This window comes from Pan troglodytes, chromosome 12 (genome assembly GCF_028858775.2).
Source record: "Pan troglodytes isolate AG18354 chromosome 12, NHGRI_mPanTro3-v2.0_pri, whole genome shotgun sequence".
NCBI classification, from domain to species: domain Eukaryota; kingdom Metazoa; phylum Chordata; class Mammalia; order Primates; family Hominidae; genus Pan; species Pan troglodytes.
Genome location: NC_072410.2, coordinates 97198465 through 97211802, shown reverse-complemented (window position 1 = coordinate 97211802; position 13338 = coordinate 97198465). Strand labels below are relative to the sequence as shown.

The 13338-nt window shown below is 40.4% G+C and overlaps 1 protein-coding gene across 43 annotated transcripts in view; it reads right to left on the bottom strand.

Moving 5' to 3' along the window:
- DTNB (dystrobrevin beta) overlaps positions 1 to 13338 on the bottom strand; it is a 296524-nt gene that overhangs the window by 272434 nt on the left and 10752 nt on the right. For all 43 annotated transcript variants that reach the window (XM_016948165.3, XM_016948172.3, XM_016948177.3 and 40 more), the window contains exon 2: positions 3146 to 3213. In XM_016948165.3, coding sequence (XP_016803654.1) covers positions 3146 to 3212 — 67 coding nt within the window. In that variant the 5' untranslated portion in view covers position 3213. The remainder of the gene's footprint in view (positions 1 to 3145; positions 3214 to 13338) is intronic.

Here is a 13338-nt window from a genome sequence, read left to right as displayed (position 1 = left end):
ATCCCAGCGCTTTGGGAGGTAGAGGTGGGAGGATCACTTGAGCCCAGGAGTTCGAGACCAGCCAGCCTGGGCACCATAGTGTGAACCCATCACTACAAAAAACAAGAAAATTAGCCAGGCCTGCTGGCACACGCCTGTAGTCCCAGATACTCAGAAGGCTGAGGCGGGAGGATCAATTGAGCCCTGGAGGTTGAGTCTGCAGTGAGCCGTGATCATACCACTGCACTCCAGCCTGAGTGACAGAGCAAGGCACAGTCTCAAAGAAAAAGAAAAAAATTGTATAGTTACCTACGTAAGTAGGAATCTATAACGATTAAGACTAATAAGAGTTGAGAAAGAGTACTGGATTCAAAACTGACATACTAAAATCAACATACTAAATGATACAACTGAATAATGGCTGGAAAAAGGTGATTCTGGCATCCATAGAAAGTAGTTATGCTGGAGTTTCTGGTTGACATTGCTGGAAATGAGGGGGTGGGGCTTCCAGCAGCAGACACTATAGTCACCCATGCAATTCTTCCTGTGAAGAAATATAGGAGACTCAAGAGGTCATACTTACCAAACGTCTCCCAGACTGACTGTTATCCTTAAGTCAGAGGATGATAATTCATATGAGGTTTCTGTGTAAGAGTAGTAACATTCACAAAGAAGTAAACCCAGTTCTTGGCAGGACTACTTCAGATCTCTACCCCATCACGCCTGCATGCCCATGTGTATTTACTTAAGGCACCCCAGCCTCTTCTTAGTATCAGGAATTACTATGTTTGTGTATTTGGTTTCCTATTTTGTCTGCTTCCCTTTACTAACATGGAAGTTTCATGAAGTGAAGTCAGGGACTGTGTTTTGTTCTCCTCTGTAGCCCTAGCACCCAGAATAGTGCCTGGAGCATAGCAGATCCTCAATAAATGCACTAAAAGTTGAAAGGAAAAGATAACCCCTATGCTGAGTTTTGAAGGGTAGGCAGGAGCAGTGTGCCGGGTGGTGGAGGCAACAGTATTGTGCAAAAGCGGAAAGGCATGAAACCACATGATCTGCAGGAAAGCCAATTCAGTATTGCTGGCAAGTAACATGCAAGGCATGTGATGGAAAAATTGGGAACTAGTGGACAGAGCAAAAAAGGGGCCAGAAGGGCCTTGTTTGGCATTCTTAGGAGTGGGGTCTTTCCCATTAAAGTGATGAGAAGCAAGTAAAGGAATGTAAGCAAAGAAGTAGCACAGATTTAGGCCAGGCACAGTGGCTCAGGCCTGTAATCCCAGCATTTTGGGAGGCCAAGACAGGCGGATCAATTGAGGTCAGGAGTTTGAGACCAGCCCGGCCAACATGGTGAAACCCCATCTCTACTAAAAATACAAAAATTAGCCAGGCGCGGTGGCAGGCACCTGTAATCCCAGCTACTCACAAGGCTGAAGCATGAGAATCACTTGAACCCAGGAGGTGGAGGTTGCAGTCAGCCGAGATGGCGCCACTGCACTCCCGCCTGGGCAGCTGAGTGAGACTCCCTCTCAAAAAAAAAAAATAATAATAATAATAATAATAATAAGTAGCACAGATTTAAATAGTTCAATCTGGTAGCTGATCATAGACAGCAGATTTGAGAGGGTCAAGACTGGAGGAAGGGATCAGGAAATTATTGCTTTGGTTCAGAAAAGTACCAATGATTAAAAAAATTAGTAATAAACACAACCATCCATATTAAGTATGTACTACTTACTTCATACTTAAGTATGTGAGTGTCAGGCACTGTGCCAAGTGCTTTATTCACATTATCTCATTTAATCTTCACAACAATTCTATGAAGTCAATGCCATTCCTGCTTTATGGATGAGGAAACAGAGGCCCAGAGAGATTAAGTTAACTTGCCTAAGGTTATTCAGTCAGGAAGTGAGGCAGCCAAGATCCAAACTAAGCAGTCTAACTGCAAAGCTGGACTCAAAGCTGCTGTGGTGTGACGAACAGATTCAGACTCATGTACACAGTAAAACTCAGATGCCTTCTGATTTCTTTGGAGGTAGAAGGTGAGGTGGAGGGAAGTGACTCCAAGGTGTCTGGCTTGGATTACTAGCCATTAGAAGCTCCGAACTACAAAAGTCCTTAATGATCACCCAGTTGGACTGCCTATCCAATGCCAAAATTTCTTCATCACCCCTAACAAATAGTTATCCAGCCTATGACTGACAGGACAACACATGGCTTAGCTGAGTCAAACCCTGCTTACCATTACCAAGACCCTAAAGGTGTCAAATATGTTGAGAGTTGGGTCTTCTGAGACTTTTACCCACTGATTTTCATATTGCGATATGCAGAATTCTAGAATTCTGCAAGGACCTCAGAGGCTATCCCAGGCTGGCTCCCCTCTCCTGCTTCAACCAAGCACTACCAATCTTATCATACTCTTATGTTAAGGGTCCTTGTAAGATTTCACTGGGGGAAAAAAAGAGTACAGTACTTTTGAAAGGTTTCATAATCTCTGGTCCAGACCAATTACCCGTATTTCATGACAAAGGAATTTGAGGTCCAGCAAATGCAACCTTGAGTTGGTCAAGGTCACACGGTCATGGTCCCATAGACAAGTAGTCACAGAGCAAAACAATCCTGCAAGGATTGGGAACCACCCCACTTCTCTCAGCCATCTTCTTCTCTCTGTTTGAACTGTATACAACAATGTAAATTTTAACAGAATATTTAAAGTTAAAAATATATCAAAATACACATTCACTCTTTTTAGTTTTCCAACAGCTCTAGGTGTTGCCCTAACACTGAGTCCTCTCTGTCTCAGAACTGTTATCTAGTGGAAGGTAATTTATATAATGTATTAATCATTAATCACCACCTGCAAAGTTCATGGTAACAATGGAGTTACAGCGAGAGATCTAAATTGACTGGCATGGTACAAAATCACAGACATTCTAGGTAACATTTCTGCCTTATTATTTATGGCCTTGTCTAAGAAAGCAAGTCAATTCTATTAAAATATATGCTTTGGCTTGGGGTCCTTCAACTCCATGATTCTTTAACTCCCATTCTTCCCTCTGCAAAGCTTATAACATAAAAGTTGTAACTGATTAAAGCTATGACTTGATCTAAAAAAAAAAAAAAACCACACAAACATTCCCGCACATATGAACAAGGATTCAAGACTCACGCATTTCTATGAACAGCTGCCTCTTCTCTGCCATGGTCTTCCGCTTGTTCCCACTTTCCTCAATCATCCTAGAGACAAAGAAAGATACAATAAACCACTGTATAATTCGACAATTCAATCAAGTGCTAATCATTCTATTGTGAAGAGGGACCGGAAACCAAGTTGCAAATGCACATTTTAAGACAGTATCAGTAAAAATAAACTGGAAGCCTGATTCAGAAAAAGATAAACCGCCGTCCTTTTATTTGATAGCTTCTAAAATATTAGTAAATCAATACTTGTATGAGCTCATACACTTGCTTACTGTGCTAAAAATATGGGGCTGTCTTACTTCTAACTTTGATTATTTTCTCTGCAGAGTCCTGGATTAGTTGAGGTAACTTCCCATATCTCTACTGTTATATATGGATAAACATGTTACTAAATATAATTTAGAAAATAAATGTAATGAAAGGCTGTAATAAAGGACATAAGAACAGTTAGCTTATACATAAAATATACATGACTATTCAATTTCATATTAAAGAAATCAGGTATGAATCCCTAATACTGTTTGGCTGTGTCCCCATCCAATTCTCAACTTGAATTGTATCTCCCAGAATGTCCATGTGTTGTGGGAGAGAGGTAATTGAATCATGGGGGCCGGTCTTTCCCGTGCTATTCTCGTGACAGTTAATAAGTCTCGTGAAATCTGATGGGTTTATCAGGGGTTTCCGCTTTTGCTTTTTCTACATTTTCTCTTGCTGCTGCCATGTAAAAAGTGCCTTTCACCTCCCACCATGATTCTGAGGCCTCCTCAGCCATGTGGCACTGTCAGTCCAATTAAACTTTTTTTTTTTTTTTTAAAAGAAAGAAAGAAAGAAAGAAAAAACTGTTTAGAGCTTTCTTTCTTTCTTTCTTTCTTTCTTTTTTTTTGAGACAGTCTCACTCTGCAGTCCAGGCTGGAGTGCAGTGGTGCGATCTCAGCTTGCTGCAACCTCCGACTCCCGGGTTCAAGCAATTCTTGTGCCTCAGCCTCCTGAGTAGCTGGGATTACAGGCACGCACCACCACGCCTGGCTAATTTTTGTATTTTTAGTAGAAATGGGGTTTCACCATGTTAGCCAGGCTGGTCTCGAACTCCCAGTCTCAAGTGATCTGCCTGCCTCAGCCTCCCAAAGTGCTGAGATTACAGGCATGAGCCACCACGCCCAGCCCTGTTCAGAGCTTTCTTCCAGACTCAGTGACCTGGGACTGGAGTGTGGGATGAGGGCAGATGCCGTTCGTTCACCTGCTGTCTTAGACCTTCCCAATGTGCCTTTTACTCCCGCTCTTGACAACTGCCTTCTGTATCTTTCCTTCACTTTCTTCTACTACAGATCATTTTTCTCCTTTTTTCCCCTCATCCTTCCATGTGTATCATCCTCCAGCTTAATCACCAAAACCCTACCCGGTAGATATAATGCCCATTTTACAAATGAGGAAACAAAAGTTCAGAAAAGACAAATTACTTAATCAAGACTACAGGGACTGATAAGCGGCAGGGCCAAGAGATTCCAAAGCTCGTGTTCTTTCCACCACACCGTACTCCTTCCACTTTAAAGCAATATAACTCCCTGCTCACAAAACAAACTTCTGAATTACTCTAGGTGAGCTCTGTCATAACACAACCACCTTTAGAGATTGGCCTGGTTCTCAACCAGGGACAATTTTGCCCCCATGGGACATTTAGCAATATCTACAGTCAGTTTTGGTTGTCACAACTGGGAGGGTGCTACTGGCATCTAGTAGACAGAGGTCAGGGACACTGCTAAACATTCTACAATGCACAGGAGAGTATTCACAATAAAGAATCATCCAGTCCAAAACAGCCATAGTGCTGAGGCTGAGAAACCCTGAGACAGACCATGTAACGGAATTTTAAAAACGGTAAACATTCGAAAACAGCCAGTATTAAATTTAGCCACTTGTTCAATATGATATTCAACAGCAAAAGAGTTGACATCCTGAATTCTAACAATAGTTTCCTTTAACTAGCCTTGAAACTCATCTTGTCACTCAATTTCTGCATCTCAAGTTCATCATTTGTCAAACGGACATAATGGGGATACGTTTTGGGAAGCAATGTGGAATAACAAAAGAAGGAGTGTTTTAGTGAATTAAACTAAATTTCAAACACTAGCTCCAACACTTGGACCCTGGAAAAATTACTTAATCCTTCTCAATCTTGGATTCATCATGTGTAAAACCGTGATGATCATGAGTACCTTCCTCATGGATTGTTGTGAGGACTCACAGCAAATGCCTAGAACAGTTCCCAGCACACAGTCAGTGTTCCCTAAGTGTTAGAATGGACCAGCACACCAAACTGATGCTAAGAAAAGTCTGTTACTCAACAGGAGCCATAACACTGACATCATCTGTTGACTGAACAGGTGCAGCAGACCCTGCCTTCATTCTATCACCAGGCTACGCTAAGGTCTAACTGTCCAGTTTCTAGTTGCCAGCATCTGCATTTCTTTGCCTGAAGACAGACTGTGCTAAAAATTATACCCAAGTTTCGACTGTGAAAGCAGGCAAATTACAAAGATTGAATTCAGTCCTGACAAGATTCTTCTGAACCTTCTAGGCCAGAAGCGGCTTTCTTCCTCTTACTACAAGAGGGCGGTCTCCCCTGACTAAAAACTATGCAGAGGTCTCAGCTGGGATGCATGCCTCCAAAGATGCCTACCCTCCTGGAGATATGTGCCTACCTCCTTCACTGCTTCTAGGCTAACAACCAGGCATTGTCAGAATAGGGAGGTACTGGCCTTCCTTTTGATGAAAGCATTGATTCACCAACACAGTATGATATGATGAGATGTACTGGCAAGAACTGGAAGAACATACCTGGATCTTGAGACTACTGAACTTGGTGGTCAAGTATAAGACTGGCAAGGAAACGTCTGTTGATATGGGCCACTCTTCCATGACTCACAATTTAATGTTCCAAAAAGGGCATCTGGAGCCAGTCCTAACATGCTACTAGAATGGCTCATTTAAGGTGGAAATAAATATTTCCAATGATGTCTTAAAGGAAATAAATTGAAAATCCCGGAACTGCATAGCAAGGTATTAAGGAAGGAGTCAAAAGAGTGTCTGTATATCCCCTATCCCCTACCAGGTACACGGGCCTAACAGCACCTGAGAGCTTTCTCTAACCTCGAGTCCATTTTGTTCCCTGCATGGCACGCCTGACATACACACCTGTCAGGTAGATCTACCACCTCCTGAAAACAATCTTAACCAATAACTGAAAGAGATGGTATATAAATACTCCAACTACCTTTCCCCTGAAGGACTATAACTCTAAGACACAAGTTTTACATTCGCTCCTGGAGTTTCTCAGTGGGAATACTGTGAAAAAAATCAGTACCTGGCTTGAAAACAAATCTTGTATTTGCAATCTTTGCTATCTTCCCTCTCCTATCTCACTTCCCACTCCCCCACTGGCTTTTCCAAGGATAACCTCCAAAATAAAATACTTGCATTTAAATCCTTGTCTACAAGTCAGCTACTGGGAGAATTAAGGCATTAAGTAGTTTCATTTCAAGCAATCTTATAATTCAGGGTACATAAAATCCAAATTAATGGGATACACAAAAACTGAGATTACTATAAACCATTTCCCTAGGCCCAGTCAAAGGTGACTCCATGCCAGTGCTTTAAGTACACTAATGCCTGTATCTTTGTAATTATGCTTTTAACAGTTCCATACCTAAGAAGGGTATTATCTACTCCAATACCACAGCTGATGAGATACCCTTGCCATTCTGATATAATCTTGAAGACCAATGCTACCATGAATGTAAGTACATCTCTCTACTTCCTTCCACTTGAACTCCTAGCACTCTGCCTTTTCTTAGCCACACAATCTAGAGATAACCAATATCATTACCTTCACACTAACTCTAATTTCAAACCCTGCCATTTCCTTCCTCATAATCACACTCATATCCACCCTCTTTTCCCATTTCAACTGCCAAAATCTTTGTCCACACTAATGCACAAATAAAATTCTATGACCTTGTGATCTCAGAACTCTCCACCCCTGTCTTCCTATGGTTCATCCTGTGGGCATACAGAGAAATCCAGTAGGCACGTTTATTGAAACATCTCTGATCTTCAGTGGGTCCGAATCACTGCTTCATTTCACCCAATTTAAAGAACCAGAACATATCTTCAGCCTATAAAGACCAGGGTCCTAGCTATGCAAATGTAAGTGAAGTTTCTTAAATCTAAAAGGGTTGAAACTTGGCCAGGTGCAGTGGCTCACGCCTGTAATCCCAGCACGTTGGGAGGCCGAGGCAGGCGGATCACTTGAGGTCAGGAGTTCAAGACCAGCCTGGCCAACATGGTGAAACCCAGTCTCTACTAAAATACAAAAAAAATTAACTGGGTGTGGTGGTGCATGCCTGTAATGCCAGCTAATTGGGAGGCTGAGGTAGGTGAATCTTTTAAATTCAGGAGCCAGAGGTTGCATTGAGCCGAGATCATGCCACTGCACTCCAGCCTGGGTAACAGAGTGAGACTCCGTCTCAAAAATAAATAAATGAAAGGGTTGAAACTGAAAGTTCCTAGAAAAGGCTGTTTAATATCCTCAGCCCAAAGCAAAACCAAATGAATGGGTATGGAAAGCACAACCCATGAAATAAAAAAAAATAGTTGGATTTTATCAAAATTAACTGCCCCACAAAAGATACTATTAAGTGAATGAAAAGACAGGCAACTGAGTGACAGAAAATATTTTCAAAACACGTATCTGATGAAGTACTTGTATACAAATTATATAAAGAACACTGGGCACGGTGACTCACACCTGTAATCCCAACAGGATTTGGAAGGCTGAGGTGGGCAGATCACTTCAGCCCAGTAGTTCAAGACCAGCCTGGGCAACATGGCAAAAGCTCATCTCTACAAGAAAAATACAAAAACTGCCAGGCAGGCTGGTGCACACCTGTATTCCTGGCTACTCAGGAGGCTGAGGTAGGAAGGATCGCTTGTGCCCAGGAGTTCAAGGCTGCAGTGAACTGTGATCACACTACTGCACTCCAGCCTGGGTGACAGAGCAAAACCCTGTCTCAAACAAACAAACAAACAAACAAAACTCATAAAACTCAGTAACAAAACAACAGCTTAATCAAAAACAATCAAAAGCTCTGAACAGAAATCTTACCAAAGAAGATACACAGATGGTAAATAAGCATATGAAAAGGTGTTCAACACCACCTTTTGTTGGAAAATCTATTCGGAAATTACAAATTAAAACAACAAAATAACACTACATACCTACCAGAATAGTTAAAATAAAAAACAACTGACAACATCAAATGCTGACAAGGGCCGGGTGCAGTGGCTCACACCTGTAATCCCAGCACTTTGGGAGGCCGAGGTGGGTGGATCATCTGAGGTCAGGAGTTCGAGACCAGCCTGGCTAACATGGCGAAACCCTGTCTCTACTAAAAGTACAAAAATGATCTGGGCGTGGTGGCACACACCTGTAGTCCCAGCTACTCAGGAGGCTGAGGCAGGAGAATTGGTTGAACCTGGGAGGCGGAGGTTGCAGTGTGCTGAAATCGCACCACTGCACTCCAGCCTGGGCAATAGAGTGAGACTCCATCTCAAAAAAAAAAAAAAAGAAAGAAAAGAAAATGCTAACAAGGATGCAGAGGCAGCAGGAACTCTCATCATTGCTGATGGGAATGCACAAGCAGTCACGATGTGAGAAACCTGGCAGTTTCTTATAAAGCTAATCAGTCTTACCATACGATCCAATAATTGCACTGCTAGGTATTTGCTCAATTGAGTTGAAAATTTATGTCCACACAAAACCTGCACCCAAATGTTTACAGCTTTATTCTTGATTGCCAAAAGCTGGAAGCAATGATGATGCCCTTCAATAGGTGAATGCATAAATAAACTGCAATTCTTCATAAATGGAATATTGTTCAGCAATAAAAAGAACAAAGTATCAAGCCATCAAAAGACATGGGGGAACCTTAAATGCATAATGCTAAGTGAAAAAAGCCAGTGTGAAAAGGCTACATACTGTATGACTCCAATTTTATGACCTTCTAGATAAAACAGAACTATAGAAACAGGAAAATGATCAGTGGTTGCGAGAGTTTGGGGAAAGCAGGCGGTGAACTGAGTAGGTGAAGCACAGGGCAATTTTTAGGGCAGAGAAATATTCTGTATGATTCTGTAATGGTGGAAACATGACACTATGTGTTTGTCAACACCGACAGAACTTTACAACACAAAGAGTGAATCTTTATTTTTTTAATCTTTTAACTTTTTATTTATGTATTTTGTACAGACAGGGTCTCATTATTGTTGTCCTGGCTGGTCTCGAACTCCTGGGCTCAAGCAATCGTCCCACCCCTGCTTCTCTGAGTTTCGGGACTACAGGAGTGAGCCACCACACCAGCCACAAAGAGTGAACCTTAATGCATGCAATTAAAAAAAAATCAGAGGATCCCAGAATGAAATGCAGAATGTGATAAAGTAATCCAACAGTATTATATATGTATGAAATGACCTCACTGAAGAGGGTGGGGGAAAAGGTAGTGACAAGGTAGTGGAAGGACTGAGCAACACTATCAACCAACCAGAGCTAATTGACATCTATGGAACACTCTACGAACAACAATGAAATGTACATTCTTTTTAGGTGCACATGAAACATGTACCAACAAAGACCAGATCTTGGGCCATAAAACAAACAGTAACAAATTCAAAATAATTAAAATCATACAGAGTATGTTATCTGACCATAATGGATTGAAACTAGAATTCACTAAAAGAAAGAGAAGTCAATGAAACTAAAAGCTAGTTCTTTGAAAAGATCAATAAAATTGATAAACCTCTAGCAAAACAGAGCAACAAAAAAAAGAGGGCATAAATTATCAATATTACTAATGAAAGAGGGGAAGTTATCACTACAGAACACATGAACATTAAAAGAAACACCATAGAAATATTATGAACAATTCTAATCTATACATATAACAACTCAGATAAAACTGACCAATTCCTCAAAAGCTACAAATTGCCAGAACTCGCCCAGGGTGAAATAGATAACCAGAATAACCCTATAATTACTAAAGAGATTGAATTTGTAGTTTAAAAAAAAACCTTCTGTGAAAGGAATCTGCAAGCCCAATTCTACAAGATCCCTTCCAGAAAACAAAAGACAAGGTAACACTTACCTACTCATTTTGTAGCCAGCATTACCTAGATAACAAAACCCAACAAAGGCAGAAAAAAAGGAAAACTAGCAACCAATGTTCATGAACATTGTTCATTCATTTTCACTGCAAAAGTCTTCAATGAAATATTAGCAAATGAAGTCCATGAACGTATGAAAACTTACTACAAAACCACAGTAATAAAAAAAACAGTGTAGTACTGGCACAAGGATAGCAATAGGAATCAATGGAACAGACTGGGAGTCCAGAAATATATCCTTACACTTATGGTCATCTGATTTTCAACACAGGTACCAAGACAATTCAATAGAGAAAGGATAGTCTTTTCAACAAGTGGTGCTGGAATGAAACTGCAGTATATTCATACTAATTGTTTAGCCATAAAAAGGAATGAAGTACTGAAGCATGCTACAACATGGATGAACCTTGAAAACACTATGCTAAATGAAAGAAGCCAGTCATAGAAGACCATGTATTATATGATTCCAGTTCTATGAAATGTCCAGAATAGGTAAATCCATAGCAACAGAAAATTAATCATTGGTTTCCAGGGGTTTGTGGAGGGTTGACAGGGGGAAGGTGAATAGGGAGTAACTGCTAATGAGTACAGGGTTCTTTTTAGGGATGATGCAAATGTTCTGAAATTAATAGTGATGGTTGCACAACTCTAGAAATATACTAAAAACCACTGAACTGTAGGTTGAATTATATGGTATGTGGATTATATCTCAAATAAGTTAAACAGAAAAAAGATATCTTACTATGCATAACCCTAAGGTAATCGTTTTCACTAAATATTATATTGCTAAGATTCACCCTGTTGTTCATTTTTTTTAACGCTGTATAATTCCAAAACTGCATTTTAATCTACTCTCCTACTGATGGAAATCTGAGTTGTTTCTAGTTTTGTTTTTTTCTATCATGGACAGTGTTGCTACAAACATTGTTGTACCTGTCTCTTGCTGCACAAGGTCAAGAGTTTATCTTGGGTGTGTATCTAAAAAAGGAATTGCCAAAATGTTTTTTAAAGTGCACCAAAGTACATTCCTGTCAGTGATATATCAGAGATCCTGTGAATTCACAATCTCTCCAACACTAGATCCACCAGGCTTTTCAAATTTTGCCAACAGCATGGGTATATGATATCATCTCATTGTGGTCTTGATTGGTATTTCTTTGATCACTAATGAAGGTACCCATCTCTAATATGTTTACTGGTCATATGTGTTTCCTTTTCTGTGAGGTGCCTGTTTATGTCTTTTGCAATTAAGCTTTTGTTACAGTAGTCTCAAAATATCTTTTAATCTCAACATAAGGAAGGACTTTGTAAGCAAAAGTTTGCCTAAGTTAAACTACACTTAAATCTAAGTATCAAAACTCATGAGAAAGATGAAAAGACAAGTCGCTAACTGGGAAAAGAGATCGGCAATGCTTATAACCAACAACTGGTATCCATGATATGCACAGAATTTGTACAAACCGGTAAGAAAATCTGACCTAAGATATAAGCAGGCGATTCACAGAAGAGGCAACAAAAATGAAAAACAAATACATAAAAAGTTGCACATAATAACTCAAGACTAAACTATAATATCTAAGGATCCACAGTTGGGGTAGAAAACCATAAAGGAATCCAAGGAAGGGATTACTATACAAATCAGGACAGCGATTGCTTTGGGGGGAAAGGAAGGGGCTATGACTGGGATGAGGTACATGGAGGAGCTTCTAAAAGGGCTGGCAGAATTCTATTTCTTCACCTGGGTGAAGATGACAGAAGCGTTTGCTCTACAATATTTCACTAAGCTATGATTTTTTTAGTATCTGTTTAATTTTGCAACACAAAATTTACAAAAATATAATTTACCCATCACACACATCAAATGAAAAAAATGAGTCTGAAAATACCATTTATATTGGCAAAAATATGAGGTGACATGAATTCTCATATATTGCTGGTGAAAGCATAAATATAACAGCAAAAGCAGTATCTAGTAATATTAAAAATGGATATAGGCCAGGCGCAGTGGCTCCCACCTGTAATCCCAGTATTTTGGGAGGCTGAGGCAGGTGGATTACCTAAGGTCAGGAGTTTGAGACCAGCCTGCCCTACATGGTGAAACCCCATCTCTACTAAAAATACAAAAAATTAGCTGGGCATGGTCGTGGGCGCCTGTAGTCCCAGCTACTCGGGAGGCTGAGGCAGGAGAACTGCTTGAACCCAGGAGGTGGAGGTTGCAATGAGCTGAGATTGTGCCACTGCACGCCAGCCTGGGCAACAGAGCGAGACTCCGTCTCAAAAAAAAAAAAAAAAAAAAAAAATGGATGTATCTAATTACCCAGAAATTCCCTTTTTACAACTATGTCCTAAGGAGACACATATAAGAATGCTTATGATGATATTGTTTCTAAACACAAAATCAGAAACAACCTAAATGTCCATCAACAGAAGCATGGGAAAATAAAATTATAGTATAGTCAATCGCACAACAGAATAAAGCAGGGCTACATTTATCGAGATGGATCAATTTCACAATATTAAGTGAAAAAAGTTACAAGAGAATACATAAAAAATAATATTTTTCCATAAAGCTTAAAAACATGCATATTAACAGAAGCAGGACTGGGACTATGGTGACGTGAACGAGGTACCTGGGGCACAAAATTTAAGGAAGCATCACTCTGGGGGTCATGCAAGCCCATGGCTGAGGGGCTCCTTACATTGGGGACCTAGGTGCCTCCTCATCTCACCCTGGCCCTGGCCCTGAATATAACATACAAATATACAAATACACACACACACACACACACACACACACACACACACACAGACAGCAAAAGTATAAAGAAGTATATGGAAATGGTAATCATCAAATTCAGAAAAGAGTATCTCTGGGGATGGAAACAGAATTATGACCGCAGAGGTATACCAACTCCACTGGCTATATTTTCTTTCTTAGGCTGGGTT